This window comes from Rhinatrema bivittatum, chromosome 1 (genome assembly GCF_901001135.1).
Source record: "Rhinatrema bivittatum chromosome 1, aRhiBiv1.1, whole genome shotgun sequence".
Lineage (NCBI taxonomy): Eukaryota > Metazoa > Chordata > Amphibia > Gymnophiona > Rhinatrematidae > Rhinatrema > Rhinatrema bivittatum.
The window spans coordinates 700,580,656-700,592,823 of NC_042615.1; the positions used below are offsets into that span (position 1 = coordinate 700,580,656).

Genomic DNA, 12,168 nt, shown 5'->3' on the forward strand with positions numbered 1-12,168 from the left:
TTAAATAAACATATTCCTAGCTGATAATAAAAAAGTACAGGAAGTCAGAATGACAACTATCAGCTGAACACAATTGATCAAAATATTGTATTTTTGCAGTCTATAAACAATTTTGCTAAATTGTATTACACAAATAAATCCTTACCTTTCATGTTAGCATTCATGCCTCCTCCATGTGAATGTCCATGACCATGCCCATGGTCACTGTGGGAATGTCCATGTCCATGGCTGTGCCCATGGTCACTGTGGGAATGTCCATGTCCGTGCCCATGGTCATGTGATGGGCAGCCTCCTCGGGAAGCCCCATGGGAATGGGCGTGACTAAAGGCACAGATACCAACAAGGTTTACTAGCAGCCCTCCAACTGAGACTGGCTATCAAAGGGAAGGAAAAAACATTTTGAATGTCATACCCAAGGACTGCTGTTTAATGAAAACTAGCTACACAATATCATCCAGAACAAGCTTAATTCATATGAACTGTAGATGAAAGCAAGGCAGAAAAATCTTTGCACATGAACATGTCTTAAGACTCTTTTGCTTTCACCACCCCTCAAAATAAGCACTAAAATGCCACAACCTGGAAATGTCCCCAGTTAAGGAGGCATTTCAAATTTCAGTAACCAAAAAGGTAAATGAAGTTTCAAAAACCCCTGCAAGAGCATAAAATAGCTCTCAAAACAAGGAAATACATTATTTCCTTCATGATTTGCAGGCTTGATTTGGGTAGAGGAATTCACTTCAGAGCCTGGAACATGATGTTCTCTTGGTCTAGATCAAGCTTCAGTGTATAGAGAAAAAGAGTTTTTAATTTAAAACTTATTTTCTTTTCTTGAGGCTATACATCTTAGAGCTATACACACTTCTTTGTACTATCTGACTGTATAAATGTTTAGAAATGGTTTTGACTTGTTCAAATGTCTTATGTATTCCTAAGCAGGCTTTGCCATAATCATTTGGATATTATATATGTTTTATATATGTTTTGTATTTTGTATTATTTTCTTTTTGTAATAAATATATTTTTGATCTTAATATTTGTTTGGCTTTTCTACATGATTAATACTGTTGATTTTAAATGTTACACCATGTTAGGAAGATTAGCCTGAAATAAATCATTAGTTGTCACAGCAAGTTTGCTTACCACAAATGGGATTCTCATTGGATAGCAGGATGAATTAGCTACGACATGTGGGTTGACTTTATCAGATAGCATGAAACGAACCCCTCTCTCTCAACTAAGTAAAGCTTTTTCTCTACTGAGCATGTGCAGACGTTTCTACACAAATTCTGCCTCATGAACACCTCAGTCCATTTTTCAAGCTTAGTTTAGCTGAGTAGTTGATTCTCCAAAGAGGCCGGTGGGTATTAAGCATGGATAATTAATCCTGCTGTCTACAGAGAACCTAGTTTACGGTAAACAAACTTGCTTTCTGAAATGTGAGTCCCAAGCTGAACTGCAGATCACTTGCTGGATAAGCAATCTGGTTCCCCCATGAAGAGTGGATTACTAAATGATCAGGATGCGCAAAACTGCTTGTCCAAATTTATGGTCGTTTCTTTAGAGACTGTCCACAGAAGTGGGACATGAAGGTATGTACTAATGACCAAGTTGCAGCTTTATAGATGTCTTCTATAGGAATGATCTCAAATAAGCAACAGAGATCGCCATCGCCCGCTCTTTTATTTATTTAAGTGTTTTATATATCGTCGTTCCAAAAGAAGATCACAATGGTTTACATTATCAGCATTCATATTCTTGATCAACAATTACATACTGTGTGGCAGCATTTACATTCTAGGTTAAATCATAACAAATACATATTGATGGGCTTTTACTGGTTCTGAAATCTGGAGATCAGACAGACATAACAATGGGCAATACAGTCCACTAGCCAATTCAACATAATATGTTTAGCCACTGCCCTTCCCATCCTGGTGAAAAGCTTGTCAATGTGGCTGAGTTCTTGCAAACACTAAACTATAGCCCTCTTCCAGTCCAAGGAATGCAGGGTTTTCTCACCCTTGTGCACATGCGGCTTTGGAGAAAATGTTGGTAAGGCTTAAGGCTTCATTGATGTGAAATGCAGAAACAACTTGTAGGAGAAACTTAAGGTGAGTGTGTAGCACCAACCTATTGTGAAAAAATTGCAAATAAGGCTAATAAGAGACTAGGGCTTGCAACTCCTTGACTCTCCTCACAGAAGTGATAGCACTAGAAATACCAGCTTCCAGATGAGGAACTTTAGCAGACTAGACTCCAAGAGTTCACATGGATATTTCATCAACTGCGCATGGACAACGTTTAAGATCCCATAGAACTACAGGCCTGGAGACAGAGGATTTTATATGCCATAATCCTTTTATGAATTTTGAGACCAACGGATGAATGGAGATTGGCTTTCCATCTATGTAAGGACTGTATGCCGCAATAAGCAATTAGGTGCACCCTCAGATGATGTACCCAGACCTAATGACGACAGAGAAAACAGGTATTGAAGAAGGTCCTTAGGACGGCAATCAGATGCATCTAGACATGACGACTGACACTGAGTGAGAAACCTCTTTCACTTAAAAGTATATGCCTGCCTGGATGATGGCTTTTTTGCAGAAATTGAAATATCCTCTACTTCCTTGGGTAGTGCACATGGAGAGATCAACAAGTGCTCAATCTCCATGTCGTCAGGTTGCGATGTAGAAAACTTGGATGACGTACGTGGCCCCTCTCCTGGGTGAGGAGCATAAGAACATAAGAAATTGCCATATTGGATCAGATCAAGGGTCCATCAAGTCCAGCATCCTGTTTCCAACAGTGGCCAAGCCAGGTTACAAGTACCTGGCAAGTACCAAATATGAAATAGATCCCATGCTACTAATGCCAGTAATAGCAGTGCTATTCCCTAAGTCAGCTTGAATAATAGCAGTTTATGGACTGTTCCTCCAGGAACTTATCTAAACCTTTTTTAAACCCAGCTACACTAACTTCTCTAACCACATCCTCCGGCAACAAATGCCAGAGCTTAATTGTGCATTCCCTGTACGTACCAGGATCAGTCCAGACTGCTGGGTTATGCCTCCCGTCCAGCAGATGGAGTCAGAGAAAAGCTGAAAAGCACCCCCTAGATATACTGGTGTGCCACCTGCGATCCCCAGTATATCTCTGACTCCAGCAGATTGAGTGGCATAACCTGCGGTCCTGATCTTTTCTAAATTTGAGTTTGGTTATTCAGGTTTGACTTTTTGCTGACCTTTGACTAGATCAATTTCTTTTGTTTAAGGTAGTTAGATCAGTGGATAGGTTTGGTTTCTCTGTCCTTTTCACATGCGCTGGGCGAAGTTCTGATTCCTGGCAGGCTTGGCAGGGCAGTGCCCTAAGGCCTATTTCCCGGAGTTAGTGATCCCTTGGGACGAGGGGGAGTATTCACCGGTGGGCCGGTCACTCTCCCCCCCCTGTATGTATATTCCAGGGGTGTTTCACCTCTGAAGGGGGCTCAACTATCACAGAAAAGAAGCGGGGATCAGATTTTATTTATTTAAAAAAAAAACAAAAACATACAGTAAGTCCTGTTGGTGGCAGGCTGTTTGATCGCTTCGTTGGCCTCAGCCTGCCATGCTAGGGTCCCGGGACTCCGGAGGGGGTGGCCTGGTCACCCGGCGCGTTTTTATTTTACCTCAGTCACAGCTCTGCTGTTTTCGCGTGCTTTTTTCCTGCTCTAGCAGCTTTGGGCTGCTATGCCACGTGCGTTGGCCTGCACGGCCTGCGGGGAGTCGAGGGCGCGGCTCTCTCGAGAGGGTCTCTACTCCCGTTGTCTTCCCGGGGGTGAGGGACCCTCTCGGAGGCCCAGCACTGCCCGTGGGTTCCCCCTTTCACGGCCGCATGAAACGCGGAGAGTGCCGTCGGCTCGCATGCCGAGCAACGAGGATGCAACTTTGGATGGAGGGGATTTCCCTCCTGATTCTCCTCCGGCCCTCAGCCCACAACAAGATCGCGATTTCGCGGCGCATAAACCCCTCCCCCCCCAGACCTGATATATGGGCAGCCTAATATGGAGACTAATGCTAAGACTATTGCTCACTCAGCTCCCAGAATCCTTCATTGTCTGTGACCTGTTTGCAACTAAAAGATTCAAGACTTTGGAAGACATCTGGAATACATTTAGGCTCTGCAAAGCCTATGCTCAAAGGTCATGAGATTACAGATAGCAAATGGCCGAGGCCACATTCCAAACTACATTCTTGGATTATCTGTAATCAACTGAGAGGCTCAACTGATATCAGAAGTTTCTCCCTGCCCCCTGGAGATGAAATGATCGAGGACAAAAGAAATTCAGAAGAAACAGAACACGAAGCAGAACACGTCTGTCAAAAGCAAGGCCAGAAACAAAGGAGCTTTAATGTGGGTGGGAGTGTTTTCAGGTTAAAGTAGTTTTACTGTCATATTGCGTAAGTGATTATCACTATAGGCTCACAGGCATTCTCTGTATGGTTTAAGCCTATATAATACAGCTCTTACAAGATACTGGGAGAGACAAGCTGAAGTGCTTTCCCCTTTGTCGAAAGTCTGGCTGTGTCTCCCAAGGATATGCAATAATACATTTATCTTTGCTTTTACTAAATTCTTTGTAATATCCTTGTGTCCAAATATCTGCAGAGAAGCGCTGTTTACAAAATCAGGTAATATATACAGACCCGCGGAGACAGCTTTAAAAAGGCAAGTTCCATTTTCTTCGCAGTTTGTTCTGCTGATGCATCAAGCCTTCCTAGAGGCAGAGGCTGGCTGGGAGGATGCGGGTCCCTCTCCCACTAAAGTCTCCAAGTCCGCTGCAGGCGCTGGGAATGCAGGGGTTCGTTGTCCCCGGCCACCACTAAATCCGGGGGATGCAGAGCCAACTGTCCCGTTCCCACTTCCCTTCATTCCGGATGTTGGGGGTGATTTAGAGGGAAATGTCCCGGTTGCAGGGGATGACCCCCAGATCCTCCGTTTATTTGGTAAGGACGAGCTGGATCTCTTAATCCCGCAGGTCTTGAAAGAGCTTGAGATTCTGGCCCCCCCGCTGGAAACAGATGTTACCCCGGGGGATTTTGTTTTGGCGGGAATTAAGGGACCCCCTCAGACCTTCCCATTTCATCCAAAATTATTTCAGATAGTATCTAGGGAATGGGATTTTCCAGAGGCCTCATTAAGGGTCAATTTTCTCAGTGGAAAAGGGTAAACAGTGGAGTGCCTCAGGGATCTGTACTTAGACCGGTGCTTTTCAATATATATATATATAAATGATCTGGAAAGGAATACGAAGAGTGAGGTTATCAAATTTGCGGATGATACAAAATTATTCAGAGTAGTTAAATCACAAGCAGACTGTGATACATTACAGGAGGACCTTGCAAGACTGGAAGATTGGGCATCCAAATGGCAGATGTAATTTAATGTGGACAAGTGCAAGGTGTTGCATATAGGGAAAAATAACCCTTGCTGTAGTTACACGATGTTAGGTTCCATATTAGGAGCTACCACCCAGGAAAAAGAACTAGGCATCATAGTGGATAATACTTTAAAATCGTCGGCTCAGTGTGCTGCAGCAGTCAAAAAAGCAAATAGAATGTTAGGAATTATTAGGAAGGGAATGGTTAATAGAACGGAAAATGTCATAATGCCTCTGTATCGCTCCATGGTGAGACTGCACCTTGAATACTGTGTACAATTCTGGTCGCCGCATCTCAAAAAAGATATAGTTGCGATGGAGAAGGTACAGAGAAGGGCAACCAAAATGATAAAGGGGATGGAACAGCTCCCCTATGAGGAAAGGCTGAAGAGGTTAGGGCTGTTCAGCTTGGTGAAGAGACGGCTGAGGGGGGATATGATAGAGGTCTTTAAGATCATGAGAGGTCTTGAACAAGTAGATGTGACTCAGTTATTTACACTTTTGAATAATAGAAGGACTAGGGGGCATTCCATGAAGTTAGCAAGTAACACATTTAAGACTAATCTGAGAAAATTATTTTTCACTCAACCACAATAAAGCTATGGAATTTGTTGCCAGAGTAGGTGGTTAGTGCAGTTAGTGTAGCTGGGTTCAAAAAAGGTTTGGATAAGTTCTTGGAGGAGAAGTCCATTAATGGCTATTAATCAATTATACTTAGGCAATAGCCACTGCTATTAATTGCATCAGTAGCATGGGTTCTTCTTAGTGTTTGGGTAATTGCCAGGTTCTTGTGGCCTGGTTTTGGCCTCTGTTGGAAACAGGATGCTGGGCTTGATGGACTCTTGGTCTGACCCAGCATGGCAATTTCTTATGTTCTTAAGGGTTAGCAAGGCTATGAAGAAGCTGTACCTCCTCCCGGCTGAGTCCTTAGATCTTCTCAAGCTACCCAAAGTGGACTCGGCGGTCACGGCCGTCATTAAACATACTACTATTCCTGTGACGGGGGGAGCAGCACTTAAGGATCTCCAGGATAGGAAGCTGGAGGATTTGTTGAAGCACATTTTTGAGGTTTCTGCATTAGGTGTCCGGGCCGAGGTCTGTAGCAGCCTCATACAGAGGGCTACGCTCCGCTGGGTACAGTAATTGCTTACAGCCCAGGACCTACTGCCTGAAGAGGCGGAGCAGGCGAACCGCATGGAATCTGCGGTCGCATATACTGCAGACGCCTTATATGATCTCCTTTGGACTTCCGCCCGCACTATGTCCTTGGCGGTATCCGCAAGGTGCTTACTATGGCTTCGACACTGGTCTGCGGATGCTTCCTCCAAGTCCCGATTAGGTTCCTTCCCCTTTAAGGGGAAATGGTTTTTCGGGGACGAGCTGGAACAGCTCATTAAGGACTTGGGGGACAATAAGGTCTACAAGTTGCCCGAGGACAAGCCGAAGCAGTTTCGCACTTTTGGGAATTTCAGAGGCTGTTTTCGTGGTCAACGACGGTTCCGTGTGGGGAGGGGTGTTTCCGCCGCACAGAGACAACAGGCGTCTCGGTCACAGACTTGGACGCACTCTTTTCGTGGCAGACTGCCTCAACGTTCGGGGGCATTGCATGCCTTTACCCCCAATAAAGCGTCACAATGAAGCAACGCTGGCCCATTCCTCCATTCCTTTAATCAGGGGTTGCCTGTCCCTGTTTCGGGAGGAATGGGTCAAGATAACATTGGACCAGTGGGTCCTCGACGTTATAAGTCATGGTTATGTTTTGGATTTTGCTCGCCCGCTCCGAGATCTGTTTTTTGTGTCCCCTTGCGGTCCTCCAGCAAAGCAGCAAGTTATTGCGCAGACATTGGACCGTTTACGGGCGCTGGGAGCGGTAGTCCCAGTCCTGCCTGCTGAGCGTCGGACCAGTCGGTATTCCATTTACTTCATTGTTCCAAAGAAGGAAGGAACGTTCCGACCAATCTTGGACTTGAAACAGATCAACAAGCTTAGCGCGTTCCGCGTTTTCACATGGAGACGCTGAGGTCTGTCATTGCGGCCGTCCACAAGGGAGAATTTTTGGCTTCTTTGGATCTAACCGAGGCATATCTCCACATTGGAATTCAGGAGCAACATTAGAGATTTCTGAGGTTCATGGTTCTGGGGGACCATTATCATTTTTGCACCCTGCCGTTCGGTTTGGCGCAGCCCCCAGAATTTTCACCAAAGTATTGGTGGTGGTCGCGGCGTCTCTTTACCGCCAAGGGATACTAGTGTATCCCTATCTGGACGATTGTCTCATAAGGGCCAAGTCGGAAGCTCTGTGCAAGCTAGCGGTTCAGTCAGTGGTGGAGCAGCTACAGGCGCTAGGTTGGGTGATCAACTTCACGAAGAGCCATCTAACCCCAACTCAGCACCTGGAGTTTCTGGGAGCCTGTTTCGATACCTCGGTGGGCAAAGTGTTTCTTCCACGACAACGGATGGTCAATTTAATGGCTCAGGTGTGGAACCTGTTGGAACTGCCATTGCCTACGGCCTGGGATTATTTACAGGTACTTGGGCATATGGCTTCTACTCTGGAAATGGTCCCTTGGGCCTTTGCTCATATGCGCCCTTTGCAGGGGGCACTGCTTTCCCGCTGGGATCCCAAGTCGGAGGACTACAACATGCTATTGCCCTTGCCTGAGCCAGCACTGTCCAGTCTCAGTTGGTGGTTAATACTGGACCATCTCCTTCAGGGGGTGGACTTGGAACCTTGTTACGACGGATGCCAGTCTATCCGGGTGGGGAGCGGTCTGTCAGTCCCGAGCAGTGCAGGGACGATGATCCCCCCGGCAGGCCACATGGTCCATCAATCGCTTGGAGACCCGGGCAGTTCGTCTGGCCTTGTGTCAACTCCTCCCGATGGTGCACCGTCGGGCGGTGCGAATTCTATCAGACAACGCGACCACAGTGGCGCATATAAACAGGCAAGGAGGCACAAGAAGTTGCCTGGTGGCTGCCGAAGCGACTTTGTTAATGGCCTGGGCGGAACGCAATCTGACCCGCATCGTGGCCTCACACATCGCAGGTGTGGACAATGTTCAGGCAGATTTTCTCAGTCGACAACACCTGGATCCAGGAGAGTGGGAACTGTTGGCCGAGGCGATGCAACTCATAACTCGACATTGGGGGACCCCGTGCTTGGATTTAATAGCGATTCTGCGAAACGCCAAAGCGGCTTGTTTCTTCAGTCGAAGGAGGGAACACGGATCGGAAGGGGTGGATGTGCTGGTACTTCCGTGGCCTCCACGCATCCTCCTTTATGTGTTTCCCCGGTGGCCCCTAGTGGGAAAGGTGTTAAGATGCCTCGAATCTCACCAGGGTCTGGTAATTCTAGTGGACAATAAGGCCGTGGTTCGCGGATCTGGTCAATCTGGCGGTGGACGGTCCATTGCGTCTCGGTCATCTCCAGAATCTTCTGAGTCAAAGCCCAGTATCTTTCCATCTGGCAGATCGCTTTTGTCTAGCGGCTTGGCTTATGAGCGGAGACAACGGAGAAAGAAGGATTACCCAGAAACGGTGATTTCTACTCTTCTCAGGGCACGCAACTCCTCGACGTCTCTCGCCTATGCTAGAGTTTGGAAGGTCTTTGACTCCTGGTGCAGTAAGTTAAAGCTGTTGCCACGGAGGGCCTCTCTGGGGCATATGCTCACGTTTTTGCAGGACGGTTTGAAAAAGGGCTTAGCTTACAGTTCGCTTCGCGTGCAGGTAGCGGCCCTGGGCTGTCTGAGGGGCAGGATTGATGGTTCTTCTCTTGCCTGCCATCCGGACGTTGCTCGTTTTTTACGCAGGGTTAGGAATTTGCATCCCCCTGTTAGGGCTCCATGTCCATCCTTGAGCTTGAATTTGGTTCTCCGTGGTCTCTGCGCTTCTCCATTTGAACCTATCAAGAGAGCCACTTTGAAGGATTTAACTCTCAAGACAGTATTTCTAGTGGCTATTTCTTCAGCGCGTCGCGTTTCTGAACTTCAGGCATTGTCGTACAGGGAGCCATTTTTGCGTATTTCTGAGTCCGGGGTATCCCTACACACTGTGCCTTCTTTCTTGCCTAAGGTGGTTTCGACCTTCCATGTCAATCAAGCAGTGGAATTACCTGCCTTTTCTGAGGAGGATATTCGCTCTTGTCAAGGTCGGGATCTGAGGCGTTTGGATGTCCGGCGGGCACTTCTGCGGTACCTGGCAGTGACTAATGATTTTTGACGGTCAGATCATCTATTTGTTTTGTGGAATGGCCCCAAAAAGGGTCTTCAGGCTTCCAAGACTACTGTCGCCCGCTGGTTGAAAAGCACGATTGCTTCCGCATACATCGGGTGCGGACGTCCTGTACCAGATGTGCTTAAGGCTCACTCTCTTCGTTCTCAGGCGGCATCATGGGCTGAAAGTCAGTTTGTGTCTCCTCAAGAGATTTGCAGGGCGGCGACTTGGAAGTCCTTGCACACATTCGCTCAACATTATCGGTTGGATATCCATGATCCGTCGGTGGATTCTTTTGGTAGCACTGTGATTCGAGCGGGACTCTCTGTGTCCCACCCTATTTAAGGCGGCTCGGGTACATCCCAGCAGTCTGGACTGATCCTGGTACGTACAGGGAAAGGAAAATTAGTTTCTTACCTGATACTTTTCGTTCCTGTAGTACCTAGGATCAGTCCAGACGCCCGCCCAAGTCTGTTTACTACTGGAGAGTCCGCTCATATTTCTTTCTGTTGCTTTGTCTCCTTACAGTTCCTGCAGCTGCAGAGTATCGGAATACGTGTTGATGCGTAGTTTCAGGCAAGTAATACAGGGTTTTCTATTTTCATATAGGGAGACAAGTTTGTTTGAGTTTTCAGAGCACTAGGCCTACTTGATCTAGTCATTGCTTGAGTTAAAGGAGTTTACTATTCAGCAGGAGTGGATGTTTCTATGATTCATTCTGCTTTGATTTATACTGAGGGATCGCAGGTGGCACACCAGTATATCTAGGGGGTGCTTTTCAGCTTTTCTCTGACTCCATCTGCTGGATGGGAGGCATTACCCAGCAGTCTGGACAGATTCTAGGTACTACAGGAACGAAAATTATCAGGTAAGAAACTAATTTTCCTTTGAGTGAAAAAGAATTTTCTCTGATTTGTTTTAAATATTCTACTTGCTAACTTCATGGAGTGCCCTTAGTCCTTCTATTATTTAGATAACCGATTCACATTACCAGTTTTAGCTCTTCCATGATATCACAGACCTGACAGGACTAGAATGGGTAAATGTGGATCAATAGCAAGGTCCCCAACTGGAGGATGAATTAAGAGTTGAACCAGGTTTGAGAACCACACTTGTCTAGGACAGGTTGAAGTGACGAGGATCATTTCTGCTCAAACCTGTAATACCTTCTGAATTGTCCTGGTTACTAAAACTAGTGGTGAAAAAGCATACAGAAGACTGGTATCCCATTTGAACAGAAAAGCATCAGGTGTGAATCTGAACTTGTTTGGGGGGAAAGAAGGGCAGAAACTCTTTTTTCCAATTTATCTCTGAGGCAAACAGATCCATGGCCAGTTGACATCACAGAGAGAACAGGTCAATTGCCATGCCCTAGTCCAATGACCACTCGTGTGGTTGGAAAATCTGCCTAAGATGACCTGCTGGTATATTGGACATCTCTGGGAGGTACGTCCAATATACTAGCATCCTGGGCATCCTGGCACAGAATCCAGGAGCCTGTCCCACCTTGCTTGTTTATATAAAGTATTGATGTTTGTTTGAATTAGAATTTGTTTGCCTTGCAGACGGTGAGCAAACACCTAGAGAGAATAACAAATTGCTTGCAGTTCCAAGAGATTTATCTGACAGCAGCACTCGGTTAGAGACCACATCCCTTGAGTTTGATAGGGGCCTGTGTGAGGTGTCTTTTGCCAGTGTTATCTGCTGTAGGAGGATTCTCAGGGGAATGCCCAGTTTAAGAATGTCTGATCTCAACCATCATCAGGATGGCTTATTTAATCTGGCTGTTACTTGATAGGATGTGTCAAGTGTGCTTGTAGTTGGTCCCACTGTGACCGAAAAGCCCACTGGAGAGGTCTCATATAAAGATGAGCAAATTGTATCACATGGACCATGGCTGCCATGTGACTGAGGATAACAGTGCTGAATTAGCCATGGTTCAATTCCCGTGAATTAAAATCTTCACCAGAGTTCGAAGATGGAATGCTCTGTCTTCTGGGAGGAATGTCTGTCCTTTGACTGAATCTATGCAGGCTCCTATGAACTGGATCCTCTGAGTTAGATTTAGGCTCGATTTGCTGCAGTTGATGAAGAACCCCAGAGACTGAAGTAGCTATATTGCATGACCCAGTGATACCAAGACTCCTGCTCTGGAGGAACTCATCATCAACCACTCATCCAGGTACAGAAAAACTGATACATCCTCATATATTGCTATCAATGCTAAGCACTTGGTGAACCCCTTTGGGATTTTTGATAGCCCGAAAGGTAGAATTTTGTATTGATAGTGCTGACTGTCCACTCTATAGCTGAGTGTGGACTGACAATGAAAATTCAATTGCCAATGAGAACTCGTAATTTGTAACTATCATTAAAATTGTCCGTTGAATCTGAAGATCGGAGGGTGCGCAATGTGATGATGATCTTTAAAAAGGGCTCCAAGGATCCAGAAAACTGTAGACCAGTGATCCTGATTTCAGTTCTGGGAAAAATCATAGAAACTATTCTAAAGAATAAAATCACTGAACATATAG

At 46.0% G+C, this 12,168-nt stretch overlaps 1 protein-coding gene across 1 annotated transcript in view; it reads right to left on the reverse strand.

Annotated features, from left to right (window-relative positions):
• The window catches only part of LOC115075448 (zinc transporter 5), a 160,921-nt gene that overhangs the window by 20,739 nt on the left and 128,014 nt on the right, over positions 1-12,168 (reverse strand). Inside the window, exon 13 of the mRNA XM_029575825.1 lies at positions 146-374. Coding sequence (XP_029431685.1) covers positions 146-374 — 229 coding nt within the window. The remainder of the gene's footprint in view (positions 1-145; positions 375-12,168) is intronic.